General features: G+C 27.2%; 2 protein-coding genes across 2 annotated transcripts in view; both read right to left on the bottom strand.

The window, feature by feature from the left end:
- The window catches only part of LOC111628958 (transcription factor IIIB 90 kDa subunit-like), a 28,569-nt gene extending 13,330 nt beyond the window's left edge, over positions 1-15,239 (bottom strand). The window contains exons 1-10 of the mRNA XM_023372818.1: positions 15,176-15,239; positions 13,538-13,765; positions 12,520-12,551; positions 10,502-10,574; positions 9,309-9,458; positions 7,664-7,757; positions 3,153-3,279; positions 2,887-3,019; positions 1,147-1,356; positions 1,009-1,070 (exon numbers count right to left, since the gene is read on the bottom strand). Coding sequence (XP_023228586.1) covers positions 1,009-1,070; positions 1,147-1,356; positions 2,887-3,019; positions 3,153-3,279; positions 7,664-7,757; positions 9,309-9,458; positions 10,502-10,574; positions 12,520-12,551; positions 13,538-13,765; positions 15,176-15,239 — 1,173 coding nt within the window. The remainder of the gene's footprint in view (positions 1-1,008; positions 1,071-1,146; positions 1,357-2,886; positions 3,020-3,152; positions 3,280-7,663; positions 7,758-9,308; positions 9,459-10,501; positions 10,575-12,519; positions 12,552-13,537; positions 13,766-15,175) is intronic.
- Positions 15,240-15,766: 527 nt separating this feature from the next.
- On the bottom strand, positions 15,767-18,253 carry LOC111628978. Its single transcript, XM_023372837.1, has 2 exons — positions 18,070-18,253; positions 15,767-17,855 (listed from the first exon to the last, which is right to left on the bottom strand). The coding sequence occupies exons 1-2, from the start codon at positions 18,251-18,253 to the stop codon at positions 17,191-17,193; spliced, it is 849 nt and encodes a 282-aa protein (XP_023228605.1). The 3' UTR covers positions 15,767-17,190.
- Between the last annotated feature and the right edge of the window lie 775 nt (positions 18,254-19,028).

The following is a 19,028-nucleotide window of genomic DNA, read 5'->3' as shown; positions in this document are numbered from 1 at the left end:
CAACAATGAGATGTCATTTACCACTGAATAGCTGCAGGTCTGGTATGGTGTCATTGTCATCACAACTGGACCACTGAATGGCATCAGGGATTGTTTAAAGATGAATCCCACTTCTATCTGTGGAGGAATGACAATCCTGGACAAGTATGGCAGTATCCTTGGGAATGCTATATGCCAGCCCTTTCACCAAGCATTATGGTTTGGGGAGGCATGTTCAATCAATGGGTAGCCCTGGTGCACATTTCCAATATTCTGACAGAGGACAAGTAAATCACATTAATTGTGGGGCCTGTGGTTCAGCCATTGATGCAGGCTGCATCTTGAAAATGCCTGACATGTCGTGTGGCAAGCTCTCATCAGCCTGAGCAGAATTCACATTCTTCCCTGGCTGGTAGCTGTGCCAGATCTCTCCCCGTTGAACACCTGTGGGACCATCCAACATGAGATGCACCAGGGACCACTACCACATACCGTAGACAACATGTGTGTCACAATGGATGCAGCTTGGAAAGGGATATCTTAAACACCCATTAACTGCCTTGTTAATAGCATGCCTCGCCATATAGTGGCCTGTATAGCTGACCATGGGACCATATTTGTTACTGAATAAACAGGTATTTGTTCTACCAATGCATCACCTACAATGGACATGTGGCAATGTGCATTCCTTCGTGTTGTTGAAATTTCACTTTTGAGGAGTGTATTATAAATATTACTGTTAAAATTTATCTATCTCATCAATACCAACATGTAAAAAATTGGAAATTACATAAGATTGAAAACAGAATTTTTGATCTCCAGGTTCTGCTTACTTTTATTTAATTATATTCCCAATTTCTTTATATTATATAAAATTGATGATAAAAAATATTTCTTTTTATATATTCATTTCAGAAGTAAATCAATGTAAGTAAATTTAAACAACAAAATATTTAAATTATTTTTTGAGTCATGTTATAATATTCTAATAATAGTAATTTTTATCTTTGAATATTAAAAATTATTTACTGAATCAATCTCTTCCTCATCTAAATCCACAGTGTCCAATTCACCATCATTGCTTTCTTCATCTATAATTTAGTAATGATAAATATTAATATTCCTGATTTAATATATTTGATTAAATGTATTTTATAGTGATCTTACCTTCTACAGGCTTTTTTCGCATACATTCTTCTATACTTTCCTTCAAACCTAGGCTAGCAGCAGTCGGATGAACTGGAGTATAATTTGATTCACTAACAACTTCTTCTTTGCTACTAGTAATATCCTGTCCAACAACATCTTGAATGGATTCAATAGTTTCTTCCATTATAAACTGCTCAGTAATGTCATTCTCAGATAAATTTTGTTCCTCTAAAAGTAATAACAATAGAATTTTGAATTTATAATAATTATTTACATTTTTTTAAAATTACATGAAATATACTTTTATTAAATTCTTAAATACTTTTTAATTTAAGACAATAATTATTTATTGTTTTTACTTTCAAACGTAGTAGCAGCCATGTAAATTGCATCATCTGTAATGTATACCACAGATGTGCAAAGTTGTATATTTAAGCCATGATCACAATTTATAATGATAACATAACTTATACACAGAAGAAACCAAAAAATGCAATTTATTACATACCAGTTGAAAGGCCCGATGCAGGCTTCAGGGCATAATAGTTAGCATGCATAGCAATGATAAATAATTAATTACAAATGGTTTACCTAAAGTGTAGAGACACACTTTAGGTAAACCATTTTCTACATTTAACTTCTCAGTAATGGCTTTGTATGTGATTGGTAGGCATTTAAACTCACATGCACAGTTTTCACACTTGCTTTTATGCCACTTGTTCATCCTATTTTACTTTCAATTCAGAAGAACTAGCAGTATATTCTCACAGACAGATGCTTCAGCATCCTATCCTGGTGCAGAATATTTACATATTTATCTGTTGATCCAGTTTTTCTTTTAAAAATGTTGCCATGTTCATATCTCCTTTGTAACAAATGCACAATTGTTGATTGATGACAATACATTTTCTGAGCTATTTCACAAGATAAACCTTTATCATTCAAAGCAAAAATTACAAACTTGTTATGTGGTGTTAAGTGCTGAAAACGTCCATTTTGCTTATAAAAGCACACTATCTTTGCACAAGTTTTTATAACAAAAGATGAGGTCATCACCAGAAATACTGTTACAGTAGACTTTTAGTTAATAAAGCATTCTCATGTTTATGATGCAATGGATGATGCAATTTTTACAGTTCCTTGCAGCTATAAAATGATACTTTAATTTAAAAAGTAAACATATTTTTATAGGATTTTATGGGTGATGTAATATTCACAAACAGTACTGTAGCAGAAAAAAATCATTACTTGAATATGATTTTCATTTTCATGTTAGATTATAATCAATTTAACATCAAATAAGGCAAAGTTAAAAGTGAAAAAATTAAGTGTTTCATTAAAAACATAATTCAAAATAAATATTATGCTAATTCTTACTTTATTATTTTTACCTCATTCATAACAAAATTAAATTTACTATTTAAATTTAATAAAAAATAATTTATTCAAATTAAGCAAGAGACATGTAAAAGTTTTCTTTTCTAAATAATCCTTTTTCTTTCTGATGAATTTAAATGAAGATAAATAAAAAACGAAAATGAATTTAAATTTATATAGAATCAAATTGTTTAGAAAAAGCTCAGAAATGAATTATTGAACATAGCAAATAAACTACATAAATTTTAAATCAGTAGTGTTTTAAGCATAATTGGAATTGAGAAATTTCTTCTTAAAATCAAAATAATTATTATAATTTTCTAGCAGACTTTTACATATATAACTTAAATATAATTAAATTAAAATAACAAAAATACTTACCTTGTGGAGTAAACTGGCTATATTTTGCATAAGGACCTCGGAATTTCTTCCTTTTATCCTCTAAAGCTTTTTCAATCAACTCTTGAAATTCAGTTATTTTATTTGTAACTTCTTCTAAACCACTTTCTTCCAACTGTCAAAAATAAAAGTTAATTATTATTTAAAAAATTAAATAAAGATTTTAATAATAATAATACTTAGAGATTTTTTATAATAAAATTATATTTTTCTTTATTTAGTGTGTAAAAGTTATGCTTAAAATTTACTTGTTGGAGTTTTTGCTTTCTTTTTGCTTCTTTAAAAGAAGGAGGATCTTGTTCTTCTTCCAAATCAATATTCATAAACTCATCCAATGTCAACTGACTTGTGGGTGTATCACCAAATTCTGTTAGCCTAAATATTTTTAGATAAAAATTAATTTTTTTAAAATGTTCTTAATATGATGCAGATTAGTAAAATAGTATTCTTATTAGGTTTTAGTTATTTTTTATAACTAAGCTTAAAATGCAAATGAAATATCTTAATTCTGTGGGATAAACACAAAGCTATGGAATCTTTTATATACAACTGTGTGAAATAGGTAAGTTTAACTTTCTTAAAACCAGGGTAACGATCTGTCGCACCCCCCATTGTTATAACAATGTACTAGGGTACCGATTCGTCGTTACCCTGCGAAAAATCGATTTTAATGAAAATTTTTGGCAACAGATGCCACCACTTGACTGTAGTGTGTTGTCTACCATCTGTTTCACATATTTTTGTCCAGGTGGTGTTTTGTCGACTCAGAAATTTTTATTTAGCGATTTATTTTCTTAATTTATATATTCTCTCATTTATTTTATAGCATATTTACGTAATAATATTACTAAAATACGTTTATTTATGCTATAATAAGTTTATTTAGTTATAATTAAGCAATTTATGATAAATATTTAAATTGTAACTTTTAATTTTAATATTTTTTAAATTTTTTATTTTTTAATTTAATTAAAAATATTAGCACATCGTAAATGTATTACTACTGGTTTATATATTTATCACAATAATTTATATTATTGTTCAAAATAAAATGAATAAAGAATATTAGTTCGTAATATTCATCGATAGCAAAATAAAGGTTAGATTCCAAACAAAGGATATATTATAATCTGTCATAATTTTAAAACTAAAAATCGTACATTCATAAATGTTATATAGAATTGTACAGAACAACATTTCAAGTCGTTCTGGCTTGGTGCCAAGAACAAACTACTTAACTGGAGTATGTGAATTTTAAAAAATGTTGCAAATTTTCACAGACAGATGTCAGTTCTGATATATTATAATTTTTTTCTATTGAATTTTTTTATGGAAATGTATTTTAAAATATCGTATTTATAACTACAGATATTAATAAATGTAACGTGATTTTTGTCATATGAATATAACAATAACTTGATTTTTGGTGAATTTTTGAAATAATATAACTTGTTGACCTATATTGACCTTGGCTCTTCTAGACAATAAACGTAAACACGGGGGCATGGTAACTGCTTCTAAGAAGGTTAAAAGGAAAATTAAAACAATGTATAATTACTAATAAACCATATATAATTTTGTATATATTAACTTTAACTGTAATTAGATTGATAAATTTCTCTCAGCTATTTATAGTGTAATAGAAGAAATCAATTATTTTGTTTTGTTTATTATTATTAATTTTTTATTTTGAAGGATGCTGAAAGAAACATCTGCTATGATTCCATCCATGTACTGTACAACTAAGGGTGTGTTTACTTCTGAGCTAACAGTGCTACTTCTGAATACCGGAAGTGACGTCATTAGCATGTGTATTCGTGCTTACATGTCCAGTTCGAAAGTAAACGCGAACGCTAACAAGAAATATGGCGGTTTCCTGCAAATAATATTGTCAAAGCTGCTATTTTAAATGTTACGTTACAGATATAACTACTTGATTCCAAATCGGACGAGGATGATTTTATTGTGGATATAATTGTAGAAAAATGAAAAAATAAAAAAGAAAAGTAAAGTAAAATAAAAAAGATAGAAACTTTTATTGAAGAGACTCTACCTTTTTATAAGCCAATCGATTTTAAACAACCTTAGACTTACAAGAGAAAGCTTTGAAATTCTCCTTTAAAAAATAAGCCCAATTATAGACACCGAAAAATTATTTCCTCTGGAAGACGACCCGTGTCTCCTCAAAAGCAGCTTTTACGCTGTCTATGGACATTGGCAAATCAAGAATCATTCAGATTTGTTTATACGAAGTAATATATGAAATTAGATGCAGTTTATAAGAGAATAGTAGATTATACATACATNGACGACCCGTGTCTCCTCAAAAGCAGCTTTTACGCTGTCTATGGACATTGGCAAATCAAGAATCATTCAGATTTGTTTATACGAAGTAATATATGAAATTAGATGCAGTTTATAAGAGAATAGTATATTATACATACATATAATACATACTTAAAGCAATTGTTTTGCCCAGTGAATAGATGTGACGTTGTTTTGTCGTGGTGTAACTAAACTGAGTTCAAAATTAACAAATAACTGATATTAAATACAAAACACTTTTTCTTTCTTTCTTTCCTCTATGGGTATTGGCAATCGTTTTAATATGTTTAGATGGACTGCGTGGAATATTTTAAATAAAGTTGTTAATTCTTTCTTACAAGTTAGTGTTAAATGAAAATGAAAAATGATCTCTTGGCCATCACACAGCAGGATGATGTAAGAATAATGGAATTTTTTATACCCAATCTGGTTTTCCTGGAATTAGAGGCTCTATTGATGAAAAGCATATGGCTATTAAGACATCAACTGAAGAAGCAGTAGCCTATTTCAATAGAAATAAGTATTACTCTGTCATCATATAAGTTTAGTTTGTAATGAAAAAATGGTATTCAAATGATACAATTTCTTGAGAAGTCATTTCCCATATGTAAGTGAAAATTCATTCAAGCATACAAACTTATGCAATTTTGGATTATTATTAATGCTTTTCATTTCTTTATGATTTATTTAATGCTCTGAACATAACATTTCTGAAGATTCCAAATGCGTATTAGGTAAACCTCACTTTTAATCATAAACAATGAATCAAACTTAATTTTTTTCACATTAATTAACTCTGTTTATGAAAAAAGTCATCTAAAGCTATTGAACCTTACAATGAAAAAAAAGATCATTGTAAACATTTTACACAACAAATTGAAATTTACCGATAAAAATACTTTCTGCCGTTTATTTTTCGAAAACTAATTCCATTTTTAGTACTTTGTACAAAAAGTAATTTTTTCATGAGAGCAGCCATATTGAATTAGCGCAAAGCTTGATAACGAACTAGCTAGCACTCTGAGCTTACCAATTTCACTAAACATGACGTCACATAGCTCTAAAGTAAACGCCAATGAGCGTGGCACTCAGATGAAAGTATACAGGCTGAGCGTGCTGAGAGTAAAATTAGCTCAGAAGTAAACGCACCCTAATACTAATTGTTTTCAGCAATTAAATAAATAAATAATTCAGAAACAAATTAAATTTGATCTTACAAGACAAGAAGTAAACAAATATAAAAAATTAACTTTTAATAATTAGCAAAGCATTTTGGATTTCTGCTAAAATATCAAATAGGTCTAGATGAAAAAAAATTGAATATTTAGATTAATATATTCATATAATGTATAAAATTGAATATTCATATTAAAAAGTTATTTAGAAAATTTTAATCAATGTAAACCTTTTAAATGTTAAATTTAATACTTACTAGTATAATAAAATCTCATTTTGTGAAATTTTATTATAGTACTAAGAAATAGAATTTGATTAAATTCTCTAATTCTTCATAATATCAATTCTACACACATTAATTCTTTTAATCTACAATATTTTAGAATGCCCATTAAAATTTTAAATTAATATATTTGATAATATATTTACACAAGTCCACTCTGAAACTAAATTAACCAAAAATTTAGTAATAAAATATATTTTTAATATCAAATCAAAAGAACTTTAAAATGCAACAAATTTTTGAATCTTTTCCTGCAGTCTCAATTTAATTGAAATATGATTTCAGTGAAACTGAGAAGAAATATAACATCTATAGATTGAATTTATTGTTAGCCATGAACGTTTTGAATATAAATTTATTGATATTATTTACTTATAAATCCTGAAAAATATTCTTATTGCACAATTATTCATTATTAATATGAAAGTTTCTGATGTTTCAAACATTAATTTAAGAAAGAAATTATGAAAAATGTAAATGAATTCTTTTTATGAAGTCCGTTTAGAGAGTTATGGTTTTAATAACTCTTATTAACAATGCTTAAATATGCTTGAGTAAATATCATGTATTTTATAGAAAAATCTGTAACTTTTAAAAATCATGTGAATCTATTTTACATACTCAATCACAATTAAATATATAAGGAAAAAATAACTATATATAAAAAGTTATTTTATATTTGTTTATTTGTAATTTATTTTTAGTACTTCATTTAATGTGAATTAAAAATATTGTAAAGATAAAAAAATAAAAAAAAGCAAACATATCTCAAAATTTGAAGGGATTTTAATTATGAGCATATCCTATCAATTTTCTGTGTGTAACTTTGAAGATATTTACTATGGATTATTTACCAAAATATATTTGTCATCTGAATAAATTTTATCCCCTTACAGTAAATTATTTTATCAATTCATTGCTAAACAATTCTTAATAAAAACTACACATTTAATATATAATAAAAAATTTACAAACCTCTTTCTTACAGTAGCTTCACAAACTCTGACAATTTTAATGATATCTTTAATTGTTCTATTAAAATCATGCAATCTAGCAGCCACTAACAGAGCTATAAACAAAAGTCAAATAGATAAATCATAGATATAATCTTATAAAAATTTTAAATCTTAAATAAGTTAAAAGAATAGATGAAACTGTTAATTTAATATTTTCCAGAATCTATTCTAAAAAACTTTTCATTAAATTACTTAATGATATACAGAACAAATGACTTAAAATCAATTTCATATAACTGATCACATTTTAAAATAATATATACAACAGCATAAATCAACACATGATTTCTAATGATAATTTACATTAAAAATTTGAATTATTAATGACTCAGACTTATTAAATTATGTATGTACAGTACATATATACATACATGTCATAGCCACATACCGAAATTTGTCTTTTCAAGAAGTGCCTAATCATTTTTTGAAGCACTAGCACATCCTGTAATAAACAATTGTTTCAGAATCTGAAGTTTTTCTGATCACTTTTTGAAATGCTAACCTGCTTTCTGGAGATGTTGGAACAGCTGTATATTTCAGCATCTGTTTAATGAAACTAGGCATTTAATGTAATGTCTAATGGCATTTCTGTTTTAATTCTGCAGTTTTTACAGAAAACTACGAAAATAAAGACAGTAGTGACCGTGCAAGCAATGTTTGATAAATATTTTGCTAGATTTTAAAAAATTTTTACTTAATTTACTTTATTTTGGTTACTTTTGTGATTAGTTTAAACTTTCCATAATTAATCATTAATGTTATTTTCTAATTTGTTTTGATTTTTCTGTGAAATACACTTTACTTTGTCTAAAATCTTTACTGAAAAATTATTAATTATTTAAACAATTCTTCATTTCTCATGTTTTTTACTCTGCCTGAACAAATATAAATAAAAAATTATGATTTCAGACTTCTTAATGACCTAATTCATGAATTATTTTCCATTGATTGATTTATAACAAATACATGCAGTTTTGATAGCTACAAAAAAACTGCAAAATCAATTAACTGCATATAGTGAAGGTTACCTTTACTTTTTTTTGCATTTACAAAAAATTACACAAAAAATTTTATTACGTAATCTAAACTAAATTATGATAAATTTAAGAAAGGACTGTCATATAATCAAAGCTAGCTTCTTTTAAAAAATATAATTAACTTAAACAAATTTTATTAAATTACAGTCCATTATGATGAAAATAATTCGTTTTCAACCTTGACTAACTCTTGCAATTGCTTATCTGTTACATTTCATAAAATACACTAAAAAATTCATTCATTCTTGTCAAAGGAATACCAATCAAGCTGATAAAAATTAATGCAGCAACTGATGTAAAAAAGAATGATTGACTGAGATAGTTCAATGATAAAATAATAACAAGCACACATAAGACTAAGTTAATTAAACAAAAAAAAACTAGATTCAGATTTAGCTACACATTATTTGAATTTTGTACAGAACCATGTGACAAATTTTCAAAATCATCAAGTTTAAAATCAGTGGAAGTAATATTAACTTAGTAACTTGACTTAAAAAATAAAACAGTACTATTTTTATTCTGAATTATAAACAAAATCAGAAAACGTTATTAATAAGGAATTACCAGCACCACATAAACCTGATGGTCGTCTTCCAGTATTCATCCAATCTCTTTTCATCCGCTGTACAAGTCTCATTGCAGTTGTACTTACAGCATGTGTTTTATTTCCAAATTCTAACTGATGTGCAAAACGAGGTACATATAGACAAGGATCTAGTAATGTAATGATAAAAATATTTAAAGTTGTAATTAAATTTGAAGGAACATTACAGTGCAATAAACAAATAAAATTCATCAAATATAAAAATTTTAATTTGGTTTTTATTTCAATAAATTAAGCAAAATGACACAAATTGCAAATGACTACAAAACAACAGTAACCAAATGCAGCCCACAAACCACAAGTGTGTCTACTAGTGGTCAAATAGATAAAACCACTGAACACCAGTAGCTGGTTGTTGGTTGGAGGCATTCACAGTCATAATAATAACTCTTATATCTATCTAAAAATAGACTGCAAAAAGCATATGATATGTGAATATGGCAGTGGCAAAGTTGCTTATAGATGAAGAGAAATCTAGAGAGTATTTTGAGCAAGACAAATCTTTAGATGATAACAATAAGGAAAAATTTAGTATTATTTTGCAAATTAAATGATCAGTCCTTATACATCTTTCCTAAATAACTATTTTCATTAAAAAATTCATAAATACAAAGACTAATAAGGTAGAACACTAAAGCAGGATTTTAGATCTGTTTGACAAAGAACTCTGATTAAAGTTAAAAACATTGATACTGATATTAAATTCTAATATTTGAATTAATTCTTAGTGAAGAAATTTTTAAATAATTCTAGTAAAACCTTAAATATTCAAAATCTATTATAAACTATTATGAATATAGTGAATAATGATCTGAGCATTATAATATCAAAACAGACTAAATAATTAATATAAAGAATATATTTTAAGTATTGCAGTGATTAAACAATAACAATAATAATAATTATTAGTGATTGTATTTTTTATTATATTACTTAATATTTTACACATTGAAATTATTAAAGTTTTCAGACTTCAGATCATTTAATATAATAGTCAGATCATCATTTTATAAATTTCTTTTTTTGAACTTCCAATTAAATTTATAAATATTTTTTATAATAATCAAATATTTATAAATTACCTAAACTACTTATATATATATATATATATTAAATATACATGTACTTTTTAAATAAAGTATTTTTCAATTACCTAATTCAGGAAATTTAAGGCATAGGACACTGACAAACTTTAAATATGTTTTTCCAAGCTCATAAACATTTACCTAAAAGAAACAAAAAGAATATTTTCAATTCTAAACTGTTAGCTATTTTCTTCTAAATATTTCTCTTACTGAATGATTTCACATTCACTAATAGTTTCAGCATATACAGTCAAACTCAATTAATGTCACACTGGTTATCATCACAGATTTTTATCCCCAGCCAACTCCCAAAAATAAATGATAGATTTTTCTCTGATTAATGTCACTCTGCCTATTAGCAAAATTCGGTTAACATCAAGGTAATTGTGTGCATGATGGATTTAAATATTCTATTTAATATCATAAAGTTCACAGCTATAAACAGGTCAGCAAAGTGTTATCAGTGCAGTCTATTGACATATTTTTTAATATAATTTAGAAATTTATAGCAAAATTTTTAACTTTTAAACAAGTATTCTTTAGTGGTTTTCTTGTCAAAAATGTGGTTTTTGAGAGTATCATAGCATTTTTCCGATTACACCGATTACACTGTATCCTCATTTGGTCATTCTTATCAATTAGAGTACACTGTAAAGATTAACTGTACTGTGTAATTCTCATTATAATAAAAAATAAATAATAGTTAAACATAAGCATGTTGATCTCGATTAAAATACTAAAATGAACATTCTGAAACAAGTTGGCAAAAATGTTGAGGAAAGACATTTTGGATAAATTTGGCAGTAATGTTTTAACTGAATTGAAAGTTGTTATAAACTGAATCAAAATTGAAAAAACTTTCATTATTTGATGGCTGCATCAGACTAATCAAATGTGGGTATTTTTATTTATTTGATTTTTACAATTACTGTACATGTAATTTCATACTTCATAATAATGTTAACTATTTTTTATGTATTTAAATTTAATGTGGCAAATGTGAGACATATATAGTAGGCCTTCATGACTGGTGCACTTAAAGCCTTTTCATCAAATCTGAAGCTCTCCTGTTGTATACCTTTTGCATGTTTTGACAGTTTCTTAGATGTGATAATAAATGGGTTTGGCTATATAAAAATTTAGGAAAAAACAGATACATTACTAACTTATACAATTTTAATTTCTGTTAAAAATAGATAGTCATACAGAATATGTTATTTGATTTAGGTCAGAGAAATATTCTAGGACAATCATCAATTTCATGTAAATATAAAATAATTTTCTCACAGAGACTATTCCCAAAATTAAAATTCTAGACACAAATCTAAATCATTTGAACATGTTAAAGATAAAAGGTAAAAAAATTATTATTAAATGTCAACACAAGAGATTTCTTTTCTTTTTATCAGTACTCTAATTTTATTATTTTAATAGAGTGCAGTGGTAATTTCTACTGTAATTTCATTATAAAATGCAATTTTATAAATGAAGACAATAAACTAAATTTTTTTTAGAATGGAAGCATTAATTGAGCAAATTTAAAAGATATGTAAAATGTTACAAGCATTTTAATTTGAATAAATTTTTTTATATTAGCAAGATAAATTCTGACATCATTTACATAGATACAATATTCATGCATTTTACAGTTTGCCATAGACAATTGCATTTACTGTGAGAAGATTATTATAATCTATAATAATACTTATAAAACTATTATATTATTTTTTTCTTATGTGTTAAAAATGTATGTTTTCAAAAGAACCTTTTTAGTGAAACAACCCTGCTAAAAGATAGAATTTAACTTGCTTTCTATATTTTGATCTCAAATACTACAAATTAAAAAAAAAAAAAAATCAAGCAACTTATTTTATCTTACTTATTAATACAAGGAATCTTAATGAAATAAATAGTCTACAGATTACAGACAAATGATTCATACCTTATAATTAAAACATTTCAATTAAATATGCATTCACAATATACATTTTTAACATATTAACTCAAAATATCCCATTGATATATGAAAAGGATATTTATTACTGATAATAAATTTATTCATAAAACAATACAAATATTTTCTCACCTGTAAAACATCACTTAAATCCAATAGCATATATGTATAAAATTAAGAAAAATAAAAAATTATATGTATATTTTTAAAATCATCATAATTATTTAAAATATGGTACAATAATATAGCCATCATATAACAAGCTTTTATTTAATTGAAATTCCTCAATAAAGTTTTATTAAATTTGAGGCTTCTCTTCATGGAGTTAGACATATCTCACTAATACAGTAGTTTAGGTACCAAATCACCACCATAAATCAAATATTGCCTTAAGTGAATCACAGTATTTTTTTCATTTGCCAGCGTGTATAAAAATGATTTACCCAATTATTTATTAAACTAAAGATGAATTATCAAAATTTGTTAAACCAATCTTTTTCACCTTACAAGATTAATTGAATAACCATTGTATTGAATGCATCACATTTTTCATCTTGATTTCTTGGGAGAAAAATATGCTATAAAATACATAATATAATAAAAATATATCACAATATAAGACATATTTGCACCTAATCACAGTATATATAAAATTTCCAGATAAATTTTAGGTACAAAAATGTGCATCTTATAAGGCAAAACATGCAGTAAATTTAAATTTGAAAACAAATACAGTCTTAGTCACCATTAAAACAGCAAGCCATCAAACTAATTTCTTTTTTATATTACTAATATCTTCTTTCTATATTTGTTAATTGTTTGGATTCTTCCAGTATGTTTTAGACAAATCAGTTGATTGCTGGGTTAAAATTAAAAGATAAACATTCCTGATTCATTCTGTTGCATTTCTATTTCATGTACTGTACAGTACATAATAATAGTCTTTCATATTGTAGATGACGAGTCAGAAGAGTTTAATTTTTCAACTCTAATTTATGAACACTTTCTTGTTTGCAAAAATTAATTCAATTAAAAATACTTAACTGGATCTTTCAAATTAAACTAATTTCATTTTTTACAGTTATAGTTTACTTTCTTAATAAATATATTTATAAAATAAGACTATACTAGAAGAACAGAAAAAGGATACGAGGAGTTCTTTCATTTCTGCATGCAATATAAATACATGCAGCAATAACATGAGAATTTTTTCGTCCTCTCGTCAATCGTCTAGCTAACACCATTTTGTAAATATTATAAGCAAGATCTATACATTGTTGATTTAGTCGAAGTTGCTCAGATAACTGGGTAATTCTTCTCCTGGCTAAACTCAAAATGAAAAATCTTAGTAAATACTTAATTAAAATTTGAAAAAATTTCTACATAATTAACTAATAGAAAAATAGACATACATAATAATATTAAATATTAAGCTATTTACAACTTAGTTTGTTTGAAAATAATAAAATGTTTTATATTTAGACAATTACTAATCAGTATTATTCAGTTATTCTTTCTATTTTTGAATTGAAAAGGTCAAGACAACAAGAGACCTAATTCTCATTAATTAAGAAATTTTTTGAGTAATTAAGAAAACAGTTGAGTTTTTGTCCAAATCCTGAAATCAAGTTTATACATTTGTAAAACTTTGCATTAAAAATACTTCATTGAATACTAATCTCCTAGAAGTGACAAATTTCATGTTAATTTAAAAAAACATTTACTTCTCGACAATGTAGTTTACAATGTTTTTAATACAAGTAATAATACAAACCTCTTAAAAAGAGTTTGTATTATTTGTAGATTTCTAAAAAGAAATCAGTTTTTCTCTTTGACAACATAATAAATTTAAAAAATATCAAGAATAAAGTGAAAATTATAGTTTTATAAAAAAAAATTATATTACCAACAAGATAACACCAACCTCACAATTATTAAACTAGTGCACTCTCATCAAGCCACAAGAAACCTTGTAAATAACAGATATTCTAAGAGCTTTAAGTGATTGTGCAATTTTTAACTTTAATTTTGAGTAGTGTGCCTTACTGCTTGGCACATGTCAGTCATTGAGGATGCACTATATCATCCCAAAGTTTGATCAAAATCACTGATTCAACATCGCATCAACAAGGGGATGCACTTCTAAGTTCTCATCTGGTTATATAATTATGTATATTACTTGGTGTTTTGTTGGTGTATATCCCTCTAGGATTTTCAATGAATTAACCAATTGAACCCTTGACAATAACCCACTGACTGTCCAGTCACCCACTTAAAGACATTGAAAACCAATAGAATATTTTCCTTTTTGTCTTCATTTTAGAAGGAAGAAAGTGTGGGATACTCCAGAAACATCTCTATTTATAAATAATGTTCCTGGTCAACAGAATGTTAAACGACTGTTACAAATCAATTTTTTTTTGTAAATTATAAAGTTTTTCATTTATTCAAGTTAAAAACTTTTTGTTTATTTACTTAAATAAAAATGACTGAATCTCAGGATTCAAAGTCTCTCAATGTTTGCAGACAAAAATAATTCATTTCAAAAATTAAGAGTGGAAAAACATGCAAAATGACAAAATTCAAAAATTTGAAATTAAGTCTTTTCAATAGTTGATCTCTTGTCTACAGTGTTTTTCTGTAAATGCCTCCTGAAAATGGATCTTTTTACAGGGTTCCTACTCAAATTTTTGTTTTGAATTCCCTGACTTTCCCTGACCAACTCTGTCCAAATTCTGACCCTCACATTTCTTAGTGTAGAAAATCGACATAATAAAACAGCATTTACTGTGAACATTGAGTACATCTATCCCTCTTTTTGCACAGTTGATATGTTTCAAAGACTGCCACATTAAAAAAATACAGTACATACATCCTGTAGAAAAATGTTTGATAGAATCCACAACTTCAATGTAATGAAAAAATAAGCAATTTACAAACAAAACATGAGCTTTTTATTTTATCATCATTTATCATTATTATTTGTATGTAAATCTAGTAAGTACAAGATAGCATAAAATCAACTAACAGTATTTTTTGATAAACAAATAGTACTGTACTGTGCTTAAAATGAACTCTTGACTTAGAAACACGTAATTTTAAAACCAATCTTTCAACAAAACGAGTAACTTTTTTTCTAAACAGCAACATAATTTTAACAAAAAGTTAAATTTAAAAATTTTTAAATAAAGCATTTTCTTACATGAAAAAATTAATGATCGTATATAAAGAGGAATAGGTGTAAGTTTATACTATAGCTTCTCTAACAAATGCATCTAATTTATTGTAAAATCTTTTTAGTTTTTTACAAAATGGACAATCAAAATACAGAGAAACTTCTTAGTATTTCCTTAGTAATTCCTTCTTCTTAGTAATTCCCTTTTTTCAAAATACAGATAATTAGAAAATAAAAAATTAATTACAATTCACAAAACACAAGAACTATTACATTAATGTAGTTTTAGCTTTTTCTCCTCAAATGTATTTATTTTCATTTCAATCTCTTTTTCTTCCTTTTCATGATCTTTTCTTAACATTTTTCTGGTGTTGTTTTAAATCCTTAAGTTGTTGTGTAAGTTTTCTTTTTTCTTCAGCCCTCAATGCCTGCTGCTTCTGAATATCTTTTTTCTGTTGCAGAGATGCAATATATTGCTGTCTATATCCTCTGACTGTTAACATTTTCTGGTCTATATTTATTTGATCAATACAAACCTGCAAAAGGGATCCCATCATAAACTAAGCATTGAACAACTAAATTTTCTTCCTTAAGATTTCCCTCAACAATGATTTGTTAACTGAGAAACCACTATCAACACTTGCATTCCCATGTGAGAAAGAGATAATTTGTTAATAGACCATAGATCTTGCAGTTGCCTATCATCCTTCATAATTTCACAATAAAATGTGTCCAGACCATCATCACCACGCCTTTCGGATATGAAGTCCTCAAACTTTGTAGAATAGGGTTTTATGGACAATTTATTGCAGAGTACAGGTAGCTCCCATATAACACGAACACAAGAGTTATGTTCCAAAAAATTGCCGTGTTATGCAAATCCATGTTATACGAAACAAAGAACTAGTATGAAAAGGGGAGTTAGGTTCCAAAAATTAAAAAACATGTTATTATATTTTCATAATTAAGATAAATATCTTTATTAAAATTTTCTTAAGAAGTGATACATATTAATATAAATTAAACAATGTTTTTTTTCGTCATCATTAAGCACTATTAACCAAGGGCGTTTTCTTTTTGGCAAGATATCCTTATCCTCTGAGAATTTTTCTGCATTATCTTCAGATCCATGCTCTACCTTTTGCAAAAAATATGTTATTTTAGATTGCTTACTTTTAGTTAAAAGATCTTTATAAATTTTCTTATATGGTGCTAAGCACTTATGATGAATAAAGCAAGTATGGAATAAGGGAAAGCATCTGGCAACACAAAAGCAAAAGCGTCAAGATCTGGCAACACTGAAACAACTTTCAAGAAGAACCATGTGAATCGACAAAAGGCGGAAAAGGAAAATTTACATACTTAAGCACTAATAGTCCACAAAAATTATGCAGGAAAATCTGATAGTACATGTGCACTCGAATGAAAAATGTCAAATGAGGTATCTTTCGCACTTAAAATCTTTATCACGTTTATTGTTTTATGGGGATTTCACTAAATTCAAATTAGATAAAGTTCACTTTTAATAGTTTTTATTACTGTACATTTCATGTTGTAGAGGGTTTTACCCAATACTCGAACCATGTTAGAGTGAATCTGTGCTATAGAAGTGCCGTGTTATACGGGGGTTACCTGTATATCATACTGTTCTTTTGCTTTGGCAGCACATTTCCATCAATCCTGCTTGTATCATGTAGAACCTCCAGTAAAACACTGAAATACAATTTTCCAACATTTGATTGCATTTTAATAATTTCTGGGTCTAAGCTGCTCAAGGCCTTCACACATTTGTACTTGACAGGTCCCTTCTCAATAATCTTTTGTGTCATCACTTTCAGCACATTTTGACAATCTCTTAGAAAACACAAAATATCTTTGATGCTTACTTTCAATTCTTTTAAAACCTTTTTTGCTCCAAAACCAATATCCAAATTCTTCAGAGATACCAAGTTTTCATTATCATTTAAATCTATTTTTAGAAACTGCTTGTCAGTGACCCTGTCATTTTTCACTAACTTTCTCATCAGGTTCATTAATAATTGAACAACTGCTTTATAAAGATAAGGTGCAAGAGGTTTGTTGCTCTGAAATTGAGTGAGAAAGCTCTCACTTTGTGTACATATTGACCAAAAAAATAAAAGTTTAACTTTAATAAAGGGATTATTGAATACCTGTCTCAAGAATGTAGCAACCTTGCTGTCTTTCAACTTTGTACTGTTGTTTATGTATGTCTTCACAGATTCAACAACTTCTGCTGCACATTCTAAGCACTCTCCATTCTCCAACCGGTTACCTTGTTGAACCAAATTTTTTGGGAAATAATCTGCTTCCACTTATAGCAATGTATTCAGCATGCCAAGTGGGTAAGTCTTTTAGCAAATAGTACAAATTCCGTAGCAGTGATAACAAATTCCAATCTACTTCTTTAAAACCAGCTTTTTGTAAAAGCTGGTTTTAAAGCACCATGCACCATGGACTACATGTTCCCATTCTCACAAATGATTTACCAACATTCCATGTCTCCATGTGATCTTCTAATTTATTCAGAAAACTTATGTTTACATTTAGTCTGTCCATACAGATATGAAGAATTTTTGCTAGATCAAGAGAATGTCTGAAAGCCCATTGAGAAATGCAGAGATCATCTGCTGTACTATGATCCAGAAAGACACTATTTAAATATCTGGTCATAACTTATCTTCACTCTTGTCCCAGTATTTTATCACAAGATCCATTTGAGTTCTTTGAGTAACTTTGTTTAGTGATTCGTCAAAGGAGATAGTAATATTATTGCAACTTGTAACAGCATTAATCAATTTTTCTCTGAAATAATGGGCTATGCCATAATTTATTATATAGGAAGTGTTATCTGGACCCAATTGAAATTGTGTGGCTATAGCACTGTCAGGGAACATTTTTTTTGAAAATGTTTTTAATATCAGAGCATGAATTGAGTGACATCTTTCTCTTTACAACTGCCAATGCCTAAGTTATCTCTGCTTTTATTACATCATCTTTTATCACAAAAGGTGTCAATGTGCCGCTAAGAAATGTTGATTTGGTGAGAGACTGTTCATTAGTGATCTTAGATCTATCTTCCACAACAGAAGCCGTTTCACACACATTTTGTTGACTATTAGAAGAGTTTGAATTTGTTGGGGGTTAAAAACCTTATCAGTGAAGTTTGTTCCGACTTCAATCTTTTTATTTCAACATGACTAGAACTATTTACATGTGATTCTAATGTATGCTTTCCCATATTACTTAATGAGAAAACTTTACAACAAATGCAGCAAAATGCTTTTGTATCATCATCTTTTACAATTCCTAACCAGGAATTGAATTCTGGATGAATAGCTGGATCCAACCATTGGAGATTAAACCTCGTTTGTTTCCATGCCATTATAATTTAAGAATGTAGAAAAACACAAACCTTGAATAATAATATTAAAAGACAGATGAACCA

This window comes from Centruroides sculpturatus, unplaced genomic scaffold (genome assembly GCF_000671375.1).
Source record: "Centruroides sculpturatus isolate CEXI.00-Female unplaced genomic scaffold, Cexi_2.0 scaffold556, whole genome shotgun sequence".
In the NCBI taxonomy this organism is placed as follows: domain Eukaryota; kingdom Metazoa; phylum Arthropoda; class Arachnida; order Scorpiones; family Buthidae; genus Centruroides; species Centruroides sculpturatus.
The sequence above is the reverse complement of the archived record's forward strand: the minus strand, read 5'-3'. Positions and strand labels throughout refer to the sequence as shown.